The sequence below is a fragment of the Salmo trutta genome, chromosome 6 (genome assembly GCF_901001165.1).
Source record: "Salmo trutta chromosome 6, fSalTru1.1, whole genome shotgun sequence".
In the NCBI taxonomy this organism is placed as follows: Eukaryota; Metazoa; Chordata; class Actinopteri; order Salmoniformes; family Salmonidae; genus Salmo; species Salmo trutta.
In genome coordinates, this window is record NC_042962.1 from 13,943,403 (window position 1) to 13,963,127 (window position 19,725).

Genomic DNA, 19,725 nt, shown 5'->3' on the forward strand with positions numbered 1-19,725 from the left:
GAGTTAGCTGAATATGTCCTGGCAACGAAGCCCATCTCTCTACTATACTACATGAATACAACTGGACACTGTGCTGTAGTCCACGTTGTACTGACTAACTAGCTACATCCTTAGTCGCTGTTATGAGGCTGTAGTTCAGAGATGGTCAGAGATAGACACAGCTGACAGTCCCAGGAAAATTCTCCGGACTGAATCGGAAACCCTTTATGAAACATTCCCTGTGATAGCTGGAAACACCCAGAGACGCTCAAACTACACACACCCAGAGACGCTCAAACTACACACACACACACACACACACACACACACACACACACACTCCCTGTCTGACACACACCCACAGACAACCGGACAGACTGTCAGTCTCCGACTAACACCTCCACGTATACGTACATACACACAAACACACATTATCTGTCTGTCAAAACACCAAGACACACAGACACGGTCTCCGACAAACACCAAGACACACACAGACACGGTCTCCGACAAACACCAAGACACACACAGACACGGTCTCCGACAAACACCAAGGCACACACAGACACGGTCTCCGACAAACACCAAGACACACACAGACACGGTCTCCGACAAACACCAAGACACACACAGACACGGTCTCCGACAAACACCAAGACACACAGACACGGTCTCCGACAAACACCAAGACACACACAGACACGGTCTCCGACAAACACCAAGACACACACAGACACGGTCTCCGACAAACACCAAGACACACAGACAAGGTCTCCGACAAACACCAAGACACACAGACACGGTCTCCGACAAACACCAACACACACAGACACGGTCTCCGACATACACCAAGACACACAGACACGGTCTCCGACAAACACCAACACACACACAGACACGGTCTCCGACAAACACCAAGACACACAAACACGGTCTCCGACAAACACCAACACACACACAGACACGGTCTCCGACAAACACCAAGACACACAGACAAGGTCTCCGACAAACACCAAGACACACACATAGACACGGTCTCCGACAAACACCAAGACACACACATAGACACGGTCTCCGACAAACACCAAGACACACAGACAAGGTCTCCGACAAACACCAAGACACACATAGACACGGTCTCCGACAAACACCAAGACACACAGACAAGGTCTCCGACAAACACCAAGACACACAGACACGGTCTCCGACAAACACCAAGACACACACATAGACACGGTCTCCGACAAACACCAAGACACACAGACACAGTCTCCGACAAACACCAAGACACACACAGACACGGTCTCCGACAAACACCAAGACACACACAGACACGGTCTCCTACAAACACCAAGACACACAGACACGGTCTCCGACAAACACCAAGACACACAGACACAGTCTCCGACAAACACCAAGACACACACAGACACGGTCTCCGACAAACACCAAGACACACACAGACACGGTCTCCGACAAACACCAAGACACACACAGACACAGTCTCCGACAAACACCAAGACACACAGACACGGTCTCCGACAAACACCAAGACACACAGACACGGTCTCCGACAAACACCAAGACACACAGACACGGTCTCCGACAAACACCAACACATACACAGACACAGTCTCCGACAAACACCAAGACACACAGACAAGGTCTCCGACAAACACCAAGACACACAGACACGGTCTCCGACAAACACCAAGACACACAGACACAGTCTCCGACAAACACCAAGACACACAGACACGGTCTCCGACAAACACCAAGACACACACAGACACGGTCTCCGACAAACACCAAGACACACACAGACACGGTCTCCGACAAACACCAAGACACACACAGACACGGTCTCCGACAAATACCAAGACACACAGACACGGTCTCCGACAAACACCAAGACACACACATAGACACGGTCTCCGACAAACACCAACACACACACAGACACAGTCTCCGACAAACACCAACACACACACAGACAAGGTCTCCGACAAACACCAACACACACACAGACAAGGTCTCCGACAAACACCAAGACACACAGACACGGTCTCCGACAAACACCAAGACACACACAGACACGGTCTCCGACAAACACCAAGACACACACAGACACGGTCTCCGACAAACACCAAGACACACACAGACACAGTCTCCGACAAACACCAAGACACACAGACACGGTCTCCGACAAACACCAAGACACACAGACAAGGTCTCCGACAAACACCAAGACACACAGACACGGTCTCCGACAAACACCAACACACACACAATTATTAGAAGCGTAGACACAGAGCCCTCAATGAACAGCCCAGTATTCAGTATTCATCCCTTATGGGAAGATGAATGCAGAGATAGGGGGAGCAAGGGAGAGGTCAGAACGTGTGACGGGGGGAAGCGATGCGGAGAACGAGAGGGGCGGGAGAGGTGGGGTGAGGGAGGGATTGCAACGGGGGAGAGAGGTGGGGTGAGGGAGGGATTGCAACGGGGGTGAGGGAGGGGTGAATGTATCTCTCAGTTCCCCAGGTGGACTGAGCAGCTGCAGGGTTATTCACGTCCCTCATTTCTGACACAAATTGAATTAATGGTCTGAAGGGGGCTGACACATCCCCCTCCCTCCCCCTCCCTCCCCAGCACAGTGGGGTACCACCGCACCAACACACTAGCCCCCTAAAAACCCTCAATCAGGGGGTCCCCCATATGCACACACCCACCCGTCCTCCACCAGCCCTGCCCAGCCAATCCGAGAGTCAACACCTCCAGGGCAGGCCGTAAAAGCCTGGGGCTCGGGTGACTGCGCAGCAGGTGCAGAGGGCCTGCAGAGTGGGCTGGCAGGGTATGAATCTCCCTGGGGCTCCAGCAGTGCTGACATGGAACACCCAGAAGGCCAGCCGCCCTGGCGCCGGGCGTAATGAAGGGTTATTACCCCCCACCATCCCATTACCAAAATGACTGACACGTTTGGGGAGAGCTGGAAAGCACTAAGTCCATATAGAACAGGTCCACAGAGCTGTTTCCAAACTATTATGACATATTTACAGCATGGTCTGAGGGGGGTTTTGGGGCTGACCGCACACCACTACCGGGTACCTCAGCTTTTCAAGCCAACAAGGCACTGTGGACACGGATTCGTTGAACAGAAGAAGAGACAATTTGAACCATGAGGAGGAGGAGACTTGCCTGGCCTTGCATGTCAGGAGCGATGGGGATGGACGGCCAGAAAGCGGAGTAGACCATGAAGAAGAGCACCCAGAGAATCATACTGCCCCACACTGCCAGGTGGGAGTACTATAGGGAGAAGAGAAGGAAGGGAGGAGGAGGACGGGGGAGGGAGGGGGAGAGGGAGTGGACGGGGGAGGGAGGGAGAGGAAGAAGAAAGGAAGGGAATAAAATACAGGAAGTGAGGTCACATTGTTAGTTACTGTACATACTGCATATAGACAACCTTGTCCCTGAGTGTCGTCCCCTCCTCTCTGTGCCTCTCCCCTCCTCCCCCTCTGTACGCGGCAGTGGTGGAAAAAGTACCCAATTGTCATACTTGAGTAAAAGTAAAGATACCTTAATAGAAAGTTACTCAAGTAAAAGTAAAAGTCACCCAGTAAAATACTACTTGAGTAAAAGTCTTAAAGTATTTGGTTCTAAATATACTTAACTATCAAAAGTAAATGTATAAATCATTTCAAATTCCTTCTAAGCAGACGGCCCCATTTTCTTGTTTTTAAAATGTATGGATAGCCAGGGTCACACTCCCAACACTCAGACATCATTTAGAAAAGATGCATTTGTGTTTAGTGAGTCCACCAGATCAGAGGCAGCAGGGATGACCATGTGTTGTCTTGATAAGTGTGTGAATTGGACCATTTTCCTGTCCTGCTAAGCATTCAAAATGTAACGAGTACTTTTGGGTGTCAGGATAAAATGTATGGAGTAAAAAAGACAATTTTCTTTAGGAATGTAGTGAAGTAAAAGTTGTCCAAAATATAAATAGTAAGGTAAAGTACAGATACCCCAAAAAACAACTTAAGTAGTACTTCAAAGTATTTTTACTTAAGTACTTTACACCACTGGTAAGGGGACACTGTGTGAATTCCTATGGGACCCTGCTTCACTACCGGTGGGGGGGTGTTATGTGGATAGCAGAACGAACGGGAGTGTCAACACCCAACTCACCGCAGTAGGTGAGTGGGGTGCTGAGATGGCTGTAACACATGGCAAGGACTGTGTGTATGTACAGTATATAGGGGGTGCTGTCTCTCTATACTAGAGTATACCCCACACTGTCAGCTGTCAGTCTGTAGACTGCCATCAAAATGTAGGCTACCATCTGTAGGCCGCCATCCATCTGCAGGCTACCTTCCATCTGCAGGCTACCTTCCATCTGCAGGCTACCTTCCATCTGCAGGCTACCTTCCATCTGCAGGCTACCATCCATCTGCAGGCTACCATCCATCTGCAGGCTACCTTGCATGTGCTACTATACAGTCGTGGACAAAAGTTTTGAGAATGACAAATATTAATTTGCACAAAGTTTGCTGCTTCAGTGTCTTTAGATATTTTTGTCAGATATTACTATGGAATACTGAAGTATAATTCCAGGCATTTCATAAGTGTCAAAGGCTTTTATTGACAATTACATGAAGTTGATGCAAAGAGTCAATATTTGCAGTGTTGACCCTTCTTATTCAAGTCCTCTGCAATCTGCCCTGGCACGCTGTCAATTAACTTCTGTGCCACATCCTGACTGATGGCAGCCCATTCTTGCATAATCAATGCTTGGAGTTTGTCAGAATTTGTGGGTTTTTGTTTGTCTACCCGCCTCTTGAGGATTGACCACAAGTTCTCAATGGGATTAAGGTCTGGGGAGTTTCCTGGCCATGGACCCAAAATATCGATGTTTTGTTCCCCGAGCCACGTAGTTTTCACTTTTGCCTTATGGCAAGGTGCTCCATCATGCTGGAAAAGGCATTGTTCGTCACCAAACTGTTCCTGGATGGTTAGGATGTGTTGGTACCATTCTTTATTCATGGCTGTGTTCTTAGGCAAAATTGTGAGTGAGCCCACTCCCTTGGCTGAGAAGCAACCCCACACATGAATGGTCTCAGGATGCTTTACTGTTGGCATGACACAGGACTGATGGTAGCCCTCACCTTGTCTTCTCCGGACAAGCTTTTTTCCGGATGCCCCAAACAATCAGAAAGGGGATTCATCAGAGAAAATGACTTTACCCCAGTCCTCAGCAGTCCAATCCCTGTACCCTTTGCAGAATATCAGTCTGTCCCTGATGTTTTTCCTGGAGAGAAGTGGCTTCTTTGCTGCCCTTGACACCAGGCCATCCTCCAAAAGTCTTTGCCTCACTGTGCGTGCAGATGCACTCACACCTGCCTGCTGCCATTCCTGAGCAAGCTCTGTACTGGTGGTGCCCCGATCCCACAGCTGAATCAACTTTAGGAGACGGTCCTGGCGCTTGCTGGACTTTCTTGGGCGCCCTGAAGCCTTCTTCACAACAATTGAACCGCTCTCCTTGAAGTTCTTGATGATCCGATAAATGGTTGATTTAGGTGCAATCTTACTGGCAGCAATATCCTTGCCTGTGAAGCCCTTTTTGTGCAAAGCAATGATGATGGCACATGTTTCCTTGCAAGTAACCATGGTTGACAGAGGAAGAACAATGATTCCAAGCACCACCCTCCTTTTGAAGCTTCCAGTCTGTTATTCAAACTCAATCAGCATGACAGAGTGATCTCCAGCCTTGTCCTTGTCAACACTCACACCTATGTTAACGAGAGAATCACTGACATAATGTCAGCTAGTCCTGTTGTGGCAGGGCTGAAATGCAGTGGAAATGTTTTGGGGGGGGATTCAGCTCATTTGCATGGCAAAGAGGGACTTCGCAATTAATTGCAATTCATCTGATCACTCTTCATAACATTCTGGAGTATATGCAAATTGCCATCATACAAACTGAGGCAGCAGACTGTGAAAATTAATATTTGTGTCATTCTCAGAACCTTTGGTCACGACTGTACATTACCAGTCAAAAGTTTGGACACACCTACACATTCAAGGTTTTTTTATTTTTATTTTTTACTATTTTCTACATTGTATAATAATAGTGAAGACATCAAAACTATGAAAACACACGAATTATGCAGTAACCAAAAAAAGTGTTAAACAAATCAAAGTATATTTCATATTTTAGATTCTTCAAAGTAGCCACCCTTTGCCTTGACAGCTTTGCACACTCTTGGCATTCTCTCAACCAGTTTCACCTGGAATGAGTAGGTGTGTCCAAACTTTTGACTGGTTCTGTATGTCACCATGGTACATCTAAGCAGTCTATAGGAGTAGTGCAGTGGGAGTGTGTGTTGGAGAGGAAATCATTATGGTAAAACAGACTGTACCCTGGTCCAGGCAGTGGTTTCCATACCAGCTTTCAAACACACTGTTACCACCACATACTGCAGAGAGAAGAGAGAAGAGAGGAGAGGGAGAGAGAATGATGGAGGGGGAGAGAGAAAATGAGGGAGGGGGAGAGAGAGAGAAAGCAGGAGAGAGAATGAGGGGGAGAAAGAGAGAATGAGGGAGAAAGAGAGGTGGGGTTAGTTCACAAACGACACCAGAGATTATAAATATCCATAATGATACTGTAAACAATACCTGTTAAAACACTCAAAGTATAACCGCTGCTCTCAGCCATCTAAACACTCACTAACAAATAAGCAACAGACACACACCGTGCTGAATTTAAGGAACAGAGTGATAGAGAGAGGAGGGAGAGAGAGGACACTGTAGATGAATGGAGCGATTGCTGAGGACACTGTAGACTGACTGCAGTCCCATGAGAACACTTCATTACTTCTGTAATGGCCAGTCTAGCATCTCTGTAGCAGGATCCAAGAAGTGGCACACACACACACACACACACACACACACACACACACACACACACACACACACACTGGGCTTTGCATTAGTAGGATGAGTCCATGTTTTTGATCAGAGTATCAGCACCAACACAGACACTGTGAGGGGATGTAGAGGGGCATGTGCTTACCGTGTACACCATGTTCCCCACAAACAGGTAGTCAGTACCATGACCGTTGTTGAAAGGACTGTCTGGGGAGAACACACACACACAGTGAAATATTTACTAGAAGATGTACAGTTGAAGTCGGAGGTTGACATACACCTTAGCCAAATACATTTAAACTCAGTTTTTCACAATTCCTGACATTTAATCCTAGTAAAAATGCTCTGTCTTAGCATTGCCTTTATTTTAAGAATGTGAAATGTCAGAATAATAGTAGAGAGAATGATTTATTTCAGCTTTTATTTCTTTCATCATATTCCCAGTGGGTCAGAGGTTTACATACACTCAATTAATATTTGGTAGCATTGCCTTTAAATTGTTTAACTTGAGTGAAACGTTCCGGGTAGCCTTCCACAAGCTTCCCACAATAAGTTGGGTGAATTTTGGCCCATTCCCCCTGACAGCTGGTGTAACTGAGTCAGGTTTGTAGGCCTCCTTGCTCGCACACGCTTTTTCAGTTTTGCCCACACATTTTCTATAGGATTGAGGTCAGGGCTTTGTGATGGCCACTCCAATACCTTGACTTTGTTGTCCTTAAGCCATTTTGCCACAACTTTGGAAGTATGCTTGGGGTCATTGTCCATTTGAAAGACCCATTTGCGACCAAGTTTTAACTTCCTGACTGATGTCTTGAGATGTTGCTTCAATATATCCAGATAATTTTCATGCCTCATGACGCCATCGATTTTGTGAAGTGCACCAGTCCCTCCTGCAGCAATGCACCCCCACAACATGATGCTGCCACCCCTGTGCTTCATGGTTGGGATGGTGTTCTTCGGCTTGCAAGCCTCCCCCTTTCTCCTCCAAACATAATGATGGTCATTATGGCCAAACAGTTCTATTTTTGTTTCATCAGACCAGAGGAGATTTCTCCGAAAAGTATGATCTTTGTCCCCATGTGCAGTTGCAAACCATAGTCTGGCTTTTTTATGGTGGTTTTGGAGCAGTGGCTTCTTCCTTGCTGAGCGGCCTTTCAGGTTATGTCGATATAGGACTTGTTTTACTGTGGATATAGATACTTTTGTACCTGTTTCCTCCAGCATCTTCCCAAGGTCCTTTGCTGTTGTTCTGGGATTGATTTGCACTTTTTGCACCAAAGTACGTTCATCTCTAGGAGACAGAACGCGTCTCCTTCCTGAGTGGTATGACGGCTGCGTGGTCCCATGGTGTTTATACTTGCGTACTATTGTTTGTACAGATGAACGTGGTACCTTCAGGCGTTTGGAAATTTCTCCCAAAGATGAACCAGACTTGTGGAGGTCTACAATTTTTTTCAGAGGTCTTGGCTGATTTCTTTTGATTTTCCCAGGATGTCAAGCAAAGACGCACTGAGTTTGAAGGTAGGCCTTGAAATACATCCACAGGTACACCTCCAATTGACTCAAATGATGTCAATTAGCCTATCAGAAGCTTCTAAATCCATGACATCATTTTCTGGAATTTTCCAAGCTGTTTAAAGGCACAGTCAACTTAGTGTATGTAAACTTCTGACCCACTGGAATTGTGATACAGTAAATTATAAGTGAAATAATCTGTCTGTAAACAATTGTTGGAAAAATGACTTGTGTCATGCACAAAGTAGATGTCCTAACCGACTTGCCAAAACTATAGTTTGTTAACAAGAAATTTGTGGAGTGGTTGAAAAACGAGTTTTAATGACTCCAACCTAAGTGTATGTAAACTTCTGACTTCAACTGTACATCCACTTAATTACTGAATGTACAGTTACTTTAAGATGAATAGTGCACAAGTGAGAGTGAGTCTAGCAGAGTGCACGTGTGCAGTGAGTGTGTCTAGCAGAGTGCACGTGTGCAGTGAATGTGTCTAGCAGAGTGCACGTGTGCAGTGAATGTGTCTAGCAGAGTGCACGTGTGTAGTGAGTGAGTCTAGCAGAGTGCACGTGTGCAGTGAGTGTGTCTAGCAGAGTGCACGTGTGCAGTGAGTGTGTCTAGCAGAGTGCACGTGTGCAGTGAGTGTGTCTAGCAGAGTGCACGTGTGCAGTGAATGTGTCTAGCAGAGTGCACGTGTGCAGTGAATGTGTCTAGCAGAGTGCACGTGTGCAGTGAGTGAGTCTAGCAGAGTGCACGTGTGCAGTGAATGTGTCTAGCAGAGTGCACGTGTGCAGTGAATGTGTCTAGCAGAGTGCACGTGTGCAGTGAATGTGTCTAGCAGAGTGCACGTGTGCAGTGAATGTGTCTAGCAGAGTGCACGTGTGCAGTGAGTGTGTCTAGCAGAGTGCACGTGTGCAGTGAGTGTGTCTAGCAGAGTGCACGTGTGCAGTGAATGTGTCTAGCAGAGTGCACGTGTGCAGTGAATGTGTCTAGCAGAGTGCACGTGTGTGAGTGAGTGTGTCTAGCAGAGTGCACGTGTGCAGTGAATGTGTCTAGCAGAGTGCACGTGTGCAGTGAATGTGTCTAGCAGAGTGCACGTGTGCAGTGAATGTGTCTAGCAGAGTGCACGTGTGCAGTGAATGTGTCTAGCAGAGTGCACGTGTGCAGTGAGTGTGTCTAGCAGAGTGTGTAGGGACCACTACTTACCATGTTCTAGAACTTTGAGTGGAAACCAGAAGAGAATAATGGAATGGATCAGAGCATTTATACAGTGACCCCAAAACACCTGAGAGAGAGGGATGGAGAGAATGAAAGAGCGAGAGAAGGAGAGAGAGAATAAGAGAGATGGATGGAGAGAGAATGAAAGAGAAAGAGCGAATGAAAGAGAAAGAAAGAAATTTGACGAACTGACTTTTTGGAAAGGTGGCATCCAATGACGGTGCCACATTAAAAGTCACTGAGCTCTTCAGTAAGGCCATTCTACTGCCAATGTTTGTCTATGGAGACTGCATGGCTGTGTGCTAGATTTTATACACCTGTCAGCAACGGATGTGGCAGGAATACCCAAATCCACTAATTTGAAGTGTTGTCCACCTACTTTTGTATATATAGTGTAGCTTTATTTAAGATGATGCAATAAATGTTTATATAGGCCTACAAGTTGTGAAACTCTAAACTAAACTCGAACTCTGTCTAAACTCAAATTGTTTCATTCATAGTGTTCAATGTTCAAAAACGTTCCATATGCTTGTCCATTAATAATTATGGCAGTGTTTGTGTGCACAGTATTTCAATATGATTGAAAATGTAAAAAAGTGGTCTGTGCGTGTTTGTTTGTTTGGGAGTGTGTGTGTACCTTGGTGTTGAACCCCTCAGCATTCTGGGTTATGCTGTATAGCTCGGGGAAGCGGAGCATGTTCTGCTGACTGCACGGCCGGTCAAAGATACCCAGAGTGAAGGGAGGCAGTGCTGTGAAGATCTGACACACACACACACACACACACACACACACACACACACACACACACACACACACACACACACACACACACAGTACAAAGTAAAACACCCAAACAAACACTACGATCGATTGACTTTCAGAAATTCAGACTTACTCCGTTGGCTGTTTTATCGGTCGCACAATCACAGTGACACAATCAGCACAACAATCACAGTGACACAATCAGCACAACAATCAGTGACACACTCAGCACAACAATCACAGTGACACAATCAGCACAACAATCACAGTGACACAATCAGCACAACAATCACAGTGACACAATCAGCACAACAATCACAGTGACACATTCAGCACAACAATCAGCACAACAATCACAGTGACACACTCAGCACAACAATCACAGTGACACACTCAGCACAACAATCACAGTGACACAATCAGCACAACAATCAGTGACACATTCAGCACAACAATCACAGTGACACATTCAGCACAACAATCACAGTGACACACTCAGCACAACAATCACAGTGACACACTCAGCACAACAATCACAGTGACACAATCAGCACAACAATCACAGTGACACAATCAGCACAACAATCAGCACAACAATCACAGTGACACATTCAGCACAACAATCAGTGACACATTCAGCACAACAATCACAGTGACACACTCAGCACAACAATCACAGTGACACATTCAGCACAACAATCACAGTGACACAATCAGCACAACAATCACAGTGACACATTCAGCACAACAATCACAGTGACACATTCAGCACAACAATCACAGTGACACAATCAGCACAACAATCACAGTGACACATTCAGCACAACAATCACAGTGACACACTCAGCACAACAATCACAGTGACACATTCAGCAGTAATTCCACCACTTCCAAACAGCTCACACAGAGTAGAGACATGGAAAAAGAGGGAGAGTGAAAGAGAGAGGGAGGGAGAGATTGAAAGAGAGGGAGGGAGGGAAGGAAGGAGACAGGGAAAGGGAGGGAGAGGGAGAAAGTGATAATATATATATAGAACGTTGGGGAGTAAAGAACAGATCCAGAAAGTGTGAGACAGAGAACTCACCACGTTGTAGAGGCCTATACACCAGCGTTCAAACAGAATCTGTCCAGAGAAGCCGTTCACAAAGGCAAACCACAGCTGGACAAGAGAGGGATGATATAGGATGAGTGAAACAAGGGAGCATGGAATAAATTGATTAACAGGGATAGATAGAGGATAACCATGTAGCCCTTGTGCATACATTGCCTTCAGAAAGTATTCAATTCTCTTCACTTTTTCCACATTTTGTTGTGTTACAGCCTGAATTTAAAATAGATTACATTTAGATTTTGTCTCACTGGCCTACACACAATACCCCATAATTTCAAAGTGGAATAAAGTATTTCAAAATGTTTACAAATTAATAAAAAAATATAAGCTGAGTCAATAAGTATTCAACCCATTTGTTATGGCAAGCCTAAATAAGTTCAGGAGTAAAAATGTGCTTAACAAGTCACATAATAAGTTGCATGGACTCAAAAAAAAAGTGTTTAACATGATTTTTGAATGACTACCTCTTCTCTGTACCCCACACATAAAATGATCTGTAAGGTCATTAGTCGAGTAGTGAATTTCAAACACAGATTCAACCACAAAGATCAGGGAGGTTTTCCAATGTCTCTCAAAGAAGGGCATCTATTGGTAGATGGGTAAAAATAAAAAAGCAGACATTGAATATCCTTTTGAACATGGAGAAGTAATTAATTATCATTACAAAGATTCAGGCGACCTTCCTAACTCAGATGCCGGAGAGGAAGGAAACCACTCAGAGATTTCATCATGAGGCCAATGCTGACATTAAAACAGTTAGAGTTTAATGGCCGTGATAGGAGAAAACTGAGGATGGATCAACAACATTGTAGATACTCCACAATACTAACCTAATTGACAGAGTGAAAAGAAAAAAGCCTGTACAGAATAAAAATATTCCAAAACATGCATCCTGTTTGCAACAAGGCAATAAAAAAAAATGTGGCAAAGCAATTCACTTTTTGTCCTGAATACAAAGTGTTATCTTTGTGGGAAATCCAATACAACACATTACTGAGTACCACTCTTCATATTTTCAAGCATAGTGGTGGCTGCATCATGTTATGGGTATGCTTGTGATCAGTGGCGACCAGTCAACTGTTTTGAGCCCCACCTATTTTGCCACCTGTTTGTTTTTTTGTTGCCTGTTGCCTGTTTTGCATGTTATTTGGGCATTAATACATCTAACATATCAGTTTGCAAATCCAATTTGTAAGTCGCTCTGGATAAGAGCGTCTGCTAAATGACGTAAATGTAAATGTAAAATGCAAAGAATGTAAAATAATAAAGCCGCATACAGCCTTTTTTAGCTTATTGAGTAAGGCAGCTCCAAAATGCAGATGTTTCAGCCTAGCACAGTGCTTTATGTGGTGGTGGGGCAGCCAGCGGAAAATACGGAGCGTAGGGGTTGGTAACGTTCTCTAGTTGCAGCGTGATTGGCTCAGTGTTCTGTCAGTAATGGTGACACTACGTCACCGCAAAATCTACAGGTAGAGCTAAAAAATTTGCTGTCATTGAGTTACAGTAGAAGTGCCCATCCAAGAAGACTCAAGGTCATTGGTCAGAGATAAAATGACATCAAATCATGTTATATCTACAGTAGCTTTGATTGATCATACTTTCAAAATCTTAGCAAGCAAGCTAGCAGTCATCATCATGAATCAAGTCGACAATCTATTGGCAAATCCTTTTCAATACTTGTCATAAGATAAATACTGAAGAGAAATTATAGATAAAACGTATCGGTGCTAATCGGCTATCATTTACATTTTAGTCATTTAGCAGACGCTCTTATCCAGAGCAACTTACAATAGTGAATACATACATTTCATGCATTTAAAAAAAACATTTTTTGTACTATTGGACATAAACATTCCACAAGTTGGAAATCGCAAATACAACAATAAGTGGTTTGGAAAGAATGAGTGGCTAACTGCAAGCAATGGTTTAAGGGTCTCTTTTCCAAACTTAAAAGGATGAACATTCAACATCGACCATGCTGTCAATCCAGCATGACTTATGCCGCGCTCAAAACAACTTGAAACTCGGAAATCTCAGACTTCAGTGAGTTCAAGACAACTGAGAACTCGGAAAAGAATGAGCTCCGACTGGGAAAACAAGTTTTGAACGGTCATCGAATTCGGAATTGCAAGTCGGGAACTCAGGCCTATTTCTAGAGCTCCGACGTCATCATGATTCAACCTTGTTTTTTTCCCCAGTTTCCCAATTGTCTTGAAAGCACCATAAATCCAGAGAATGCCAGACTTTGAAGACAAAGTTTGATGACAAAATTTGCCCATGAAGTACTGCCGCACCACCTTCCTGTTCAAGTGAGCACAGCACAACAAGGTGAGTCCAAAAATGTCTTGTATGCTGCTGCATAAATGATGTAATATGCCAGGGAGATATGTATACTGTAGCTAAGAAAGTAATACTTAGTCTATGTTGTGTAGTAAGCTGTTCGTAGCCCATGTGCCTCACCATTATAATTTGGTCTTTTTACACCTCTTCATTTTGCCTACTGTTCTGACGTGGTGGTGCACATGTAGCCTATAACCTCTTTTAGAGAAACGTAATTATCGAATATTGGAAGAGCTTCCATTGTCTGCTTATATGCCCCCTTTATTTATCCTACGGTTCTGACTTGGTGTACAGGGAGAACACTGTAAGAACAGCCCATGTTCTGAATTTTGTCTGTGTACATTTCAAAAGTGCTGAACAAATAGTTATATTGACTATGTCCCTCCTAGCTCGCTCAGGCAATCGAAATTACGGATTGCCTCCGCCCTTATGCCATAGTTTGTACAACTCAATTGTCAGTAGAAAGCAAGTCAGCCATATCAGCCATGTATTTTTAAAAGGCAGTAAATGAGGCCGAATGTTTCGCTGCCAGACAAGGCTCCGCTGATAGCCAGGTGTATCAGTGGTAAGGTGTTAGCACTGCTGTTGGGATTCTGCTGTTGGGACAGCTTTATGTAACAGTTTGTGGGCACCGTTTGTCACCGTTATAGTGCAATTAATGTATTGTTTAGTGTTGTGTAGTGGTTTTGCTGGCATGCATCTAAAAAAAACAATTTTGAGTGTGCCCCAGCAAGACTTACATGCTAAAATCGCCACTGCTTGTAAAGTAAATGTCGCTAAGCAAAGGCAAAATCCTAGAGGAAAACCTGGTTCAGTCTGCTTTCCATCAGAAACTGGGAAATTAATTAACCTTTCAGCAGGACAATAACCTAAAACACAAGGCCAAATATATACTGGAGTTGCTTACCAAGAAGACAGTGAATGTTCCTGAGGGTTACAGTTTCAACTTAAATCTGCTTGAAAATCTAAGGCAAAACTTGAAAATGGCTGTCTAGCAATTTTGAAAAGAATAATAGACAAATATTGTACAATCCAGGTGTGCAAAGCTCTTAGAGACTTACCCAGAAAAACTCACAGCTGTAATCGCTGCCAAAGGTGATTGTATTGACTCAGGGGTGTGAACATTTCTATAAATTCAATATTTTATCGATAGATCGATAGATAGGAGACACACACACACACAACCGGTCAAACGTTTGGACACACCTACTCATTCAAGGTTTTTCTTTATTTTTACTATTTTCTACATTGTAGAATAATAGTGAAGACATCAAAACTATAAAATAACACATATGGAATCATGTAGTAACCAGAAAAAGTGTGAAACAAATCAAAATATACCCTTTGCTTTGATAACACCTTCGCACACTCTTGGCATTCAAGACCAACAGTCTTGAAGGAGTTCCCACATATGCTGAGTACTTGTTGGTTGCTTTTCCTTCACTCTGCGGTCCATCCCAAACCATCTCAATTGGGTTGAGGTCGGGTGATTGTGGAGGTCAGGTCATCTGCTGCAGCACTACATCACTCTCCTTCTTGGTCAAATAGCCCTTACACAGCCTGTAGGTGTGTTTGCGGTTATTATCCTGTTAAAAAAACCTAAATGATAGTCCCAGTAAACCAGAATGCTGTGGTAGCCATGCTGGTTAATTGTGCCATGAATTCTAAATAAATCACAGTCATGTCTTAAATAAATGATGGACTGTCGTTTATTTGAGTTTATTTGTTTATTTGAGCTGTTCTTGTCATAATATGGACTTGGTATTTTACCAAATAGGGCAATATTTGTATACCATCCCTGCCTTGTCACAACACAATTGATTGGCTCAAATGCATTAAGAAAGAAATTCCCCAAAATAACTTTTAACAAGGCACACCTGTTAATTGAAATGCATTCCAGGTGACTACCTCATGAAGCTGGTTGAGAGAATGCCAAGAGTTTGCAAAGTTGTCATCAAGGCAAAGGGTGGCTACTTTGAAGAATCTCAAATATAAAATATATTTTGATTTGTTTAACACTTTTTTTTGTTACTACATGAATAATGGGCGTGTCCAAACTTTTGACTGGTACTGTGTGTGTATATATATATATATATATATATATATATATATATATTTCAATTACGATCTTATCTCATTGCTGCAACTCCCCAACGGGATCGGAGGAGGCGAAGATCGGGTCATGTGTCCTCCTAAATATGACCTGCCACACCGAGCTCCTTAACACCCATCCGCTTAACCCGGAAGCCAGCTGCACCAATGTGACCGAGGAAACACCGTTCAACTGAAGACCAAAGTCAGCCTGCAGGCACCCGGCCTGCCACAAGGAGTCACTAGAGCGCGATGAGCCAAGTAAAGCACCCCCGGCCAAACCCTCCCCTAACCCGGACGACGCTGGGCCAATTGTGCGCCGCCCTATGGTTGTGACACAGCCTGGGATCGAACCCGGGTCTGTAGTGACACCTCAAGCACGGCGATGCAGTAACGTCGGTCCGCTGCGCCACTCGGGAGGCCCCTGTATTTGATTTGTAATAAATCTGCAACAATTTCTAGAAAAATGTTTTCACTTTGTCATTATGTGTGTAGATGGGTGAGAGAGAAGAAATATATTGAATCCATTTTGAATTCAGGCTGTAACACAACAAAATGTGGAATAAGTCAATGGGTATGAATACTTTCTGAAGGCAATGCAGATTACAGATCTAGGATCAGTTCACACTACCCAATGCTAAAGGTATCTACAAAAACATCCATCCGTACAGAGACACAGACTGATCAGAGTGTGGTGAGGTTCCTGGAGCATACAGTGGAGCGCCCGCCTGCTCTGTCAACCCAACCCCCCCCCCCTCCCCAACACACACCACTCTGTATCTCTGCTTTGTGGACAGAGACTGTCTATGTCCCTTGACCTACAGATCTCTGCAGGCAGCCAATCACGTGTGATAATCACACATCCTTAGCCCTGAGGGAGAGGGACATTGTGGTAGAGGTTGAGGGTCTGCACCTGCTGGCATTCTTCATGTTAGACAGAGAAGGCGGCACAGCTGACAAATCACCCTCATGATGGGGGAGCCTTCCAAAATGCCCCTGACCCATCACACACACAGTCCCTGACCGACCATGTGTGTGTGTGTGTGTGTGTGTGTGTGTGTGTGTGTGTGTGTGTGTGTGTGTGTGTGTGTGTGTGTGTGTGACAGAAAGCAGACACCAGAGGAGCACCTCATCCGTCATTGTCAAACATTTCGACAAACAGCTGCAAAATGTCTCTGTTAATGTGTGTGTGTGTGTGTGTGTGTGTGTGTGTGTGAGAGAGAGAGAGAAAAGGGATTGGTCTAAGGAGGGAAAGGGAGTTAGTCTCTCTCCAAATGGGTCCAGCTTCTACTAATGTAAAACATTGTTTTAAATAGTAATACATCTTCAAAACATTACTGGATGGCATTTATAAGGTACAGTCTATATGTGGGAGGGGTGATGAGGAGGTAAGGGTTGAAGGGTGGGAGAGGTGAGGGTTGAAGGATGGGAGAGGTGAGGGTTGAAGGATGAGAGAGGGAGGGAGGGAGGGTTGAAGGGTGAGCGAGGTGAGGGTTAAGGGGTGGGACGGTGAGGGGGAGGGGTGTGTCTTACCTCTATGATGTAGAGAACCACATTCTTATAGAAACAGTAGAGAATACACTTAGTGACACGGTTATAACTCCACGCCCCATGGACCAGCAACAGCTTCTCTAGGTAGGAAAACTAGCAACAGAAAGGGGAGTGATGGGGGGAGAGAGAGAGAGTGAGAGAGAAAGAGAGAGAGAGAGAGAGAGAGAGAGAGGGGGCGGGTGAGACAAAGAGATAAGCAGTAGTAGACACCTGAGGGGTAGAGACAGATAAACAGAGAGAGAGATTCCTCTGGCTCTCACTGAATACTTCAACTAGCTTCTCCCACTCCCCTTCTCCCTTTCCCCCCCTCTTCCGTTCTCTACTTAGTGTGTGTCTGTGTGTGTGTGTGTGTGCGTGCGTGCGTGTGTGTGTTACCTGTGCGATGGAGTAGTCAGAGGAGTTGGTTGCCTGCATGCCCTCGTTGCCACTGATGCCAACCCCTACATGGGCAGTCTGGATCATACCCACGTCGTTGGCCCCATCTCCTATGGCCAGAGTGATGGCCTTCACATGCTTCTTCACCATGTCCACTATCTCAGACTTCTGGAGGGGAGACACCCTGGAGAGAGAGAGAGAGAGAAAGAGAGAGAGAGAGAGAGAGAGCGCGAGACCAGTTAGAAAAAAGTTATAACAACATCAACGACCAAAAGTAAAAGATGTCTGGAGTCTGGAAAAAACAGACAGGGTAAAATACAACCAGAAAAAAAAAATGTTTTACTTGGATAAAGTTGGATTTTTCGGCAGGGACATATACAGGATACTACCCTCCACAACAAAACATTCTTATTTCCAAGCTATACAGCAAATGCTCTGGCAAACAAACAGAAACCTGAAAACACCATCCAACCTGGAACTGAGTGAGTAGTGTTTAGACTTTTAAAGTCAAGAAGAAAAATACATTACAATTACATATTTTACTTTATAAGGACTGAATACTAAGACAGAACATATCTGACTGCAACTTCAATTAGCACTGAGGTGTGAATTGAGAGGTGTCAAAGCCCTTGAGCCCAACAATGGCAGGAGAGTCTCACAGCCTCCCCCACCCAAATGCAGAGGCCTTTGAAGCCCCCTCCCACTGTTCAAAGGTCATTACAATACAGTAACCTCAATGTAAAAAATGCAAAGGCATGAAAATAATACCAATAAGCTCCTTATTGAAAATCTGACTATTATAAAAATGGGAACATAAGCAACTTAATCTTCCACACAGACCATCCCCTGGCATGGCGCAGTGCTATATTAACACACTACCCCTCTATAAAGGGGGGGGGGGGGGGTGGAAACTCAGGATACTAGACAATGAGGATTCTGAGTCAGCCAATGTCAACCTGTACAAGTCTGGAACAGTAATGGTACAGGGCAACCCCAAACAGTTTCAGCTGGACTGTCACCTAATCCAAGAGAGCTCAGCAGGATAAGCTCTCTCTTGAGAAAGATACCCCCACCCTGAGAGTGTCAGACCAGACCTCTTCATTCTACAACCCCACAGACGAGCAACACCAAGCAGAAAGTCAACATCCCAGCCCAGAGTACTACTCCCTGATTGAAGTGAATGATACATTCACCCAGCTGGAGGTAAGGCAGGTTGAGCTGGAACAGCAAGTGAACACATGCCAGTCAGCATTAAAAAAATTGTCCAGCTCAACAACACCCCATCAACCAGACCTGGAGAGCTGGAGGTGGAGAGAGACATATCTGCACTCTGGACTGTGGTGAGACAACATCAATAGGAGATTAATCAGGAGAAGAACAGAGCACTAGAGGAGAGGATCAGAGTGCTGGAGGAGAGGGTGAGGGGGATGGCGTGTGACAGAGAACAACCCATTCGAGAGCTGGCCAAGCCCGCAGAGAAGCCAGCAGAACAGCCAACCTCCGCCCCTGACCAAAGCCTTGACACCACAGCAGAACAGTCCACCCCAGACCCTGACCATAGCCTCAACATCACAGCAGGACAGACAAATGAAGAAGCCCAAGTCCAGGGTATCCCACCCCCTCTGAGCAGCCCCCCCTGTCAGCCACCCTGATAGCCCTCTAGATCCCCACCACACCCATTGAGGACATACACAAGCCACTGATTGTACTCCTAATGGACACAAACAGTCTCTAAACTCTGGTGTCCAAACACCCTGCATGCCCTATACCTTCAGTCTGAGGACCAGCTAGGGTCACCCAGCCACATAATAATAGACACAGGCACAAAAACCACCTGAGAACACAGCAGGAAAGGGTG

At 45.0% G+C, this 19,725-nt stretch overlaps 1 protein-coding gene across 3 annotated transcripts in view; it reads right to left on the reverse strand.

The window, feature by feature from the left end:
• The window catches only part of LOC115195482 (phospholipid-transporting ATPase IB), a 102,329-nt gene that overhangs the window by 12,231 nt on the left and 70,373 nt on the right, over window positions 1–19,725 (reverse strand). For all 3 annotated transcript variants that reach the window (XM_029755365.1, XM_029755366.1, XM_029755367.1), the window contains 8 exons: window positions 17,868–18,051; window positions 17,475–17,585; window positions 11,484–11,558; window positions 10,274–10,396; window positions 9,625–9,703; window positions 7,052–7,113; window positions 6,399–6,455; window positions 3,178–3,285 (listed from right to left, as the gene is read on the reverse strand). In XM_029755365.1, the coding sequence (XP_029611225.1) occupies window positions 3,178–3,285; window positions 6,399–6,455; window positions 7,052–7,113; window positions 9,625–9,703; window positions 10,274–10,396; window positions 11,484–11,558; window positions 17,475–17,585; window positions 17,868–18,051 (799 nt within the window). The remainder of the gene's footprint in view (window positions 1–3,177; window positions 3,286–6,398; window positions 6,456–7,051; window positions 7,114–9,624; window positions 9,704–10,273; window positions 10,397–11,483; window positions 11,559–17,474; window positions 17,586–17,867; window positions 18,052–19,725) is intronic.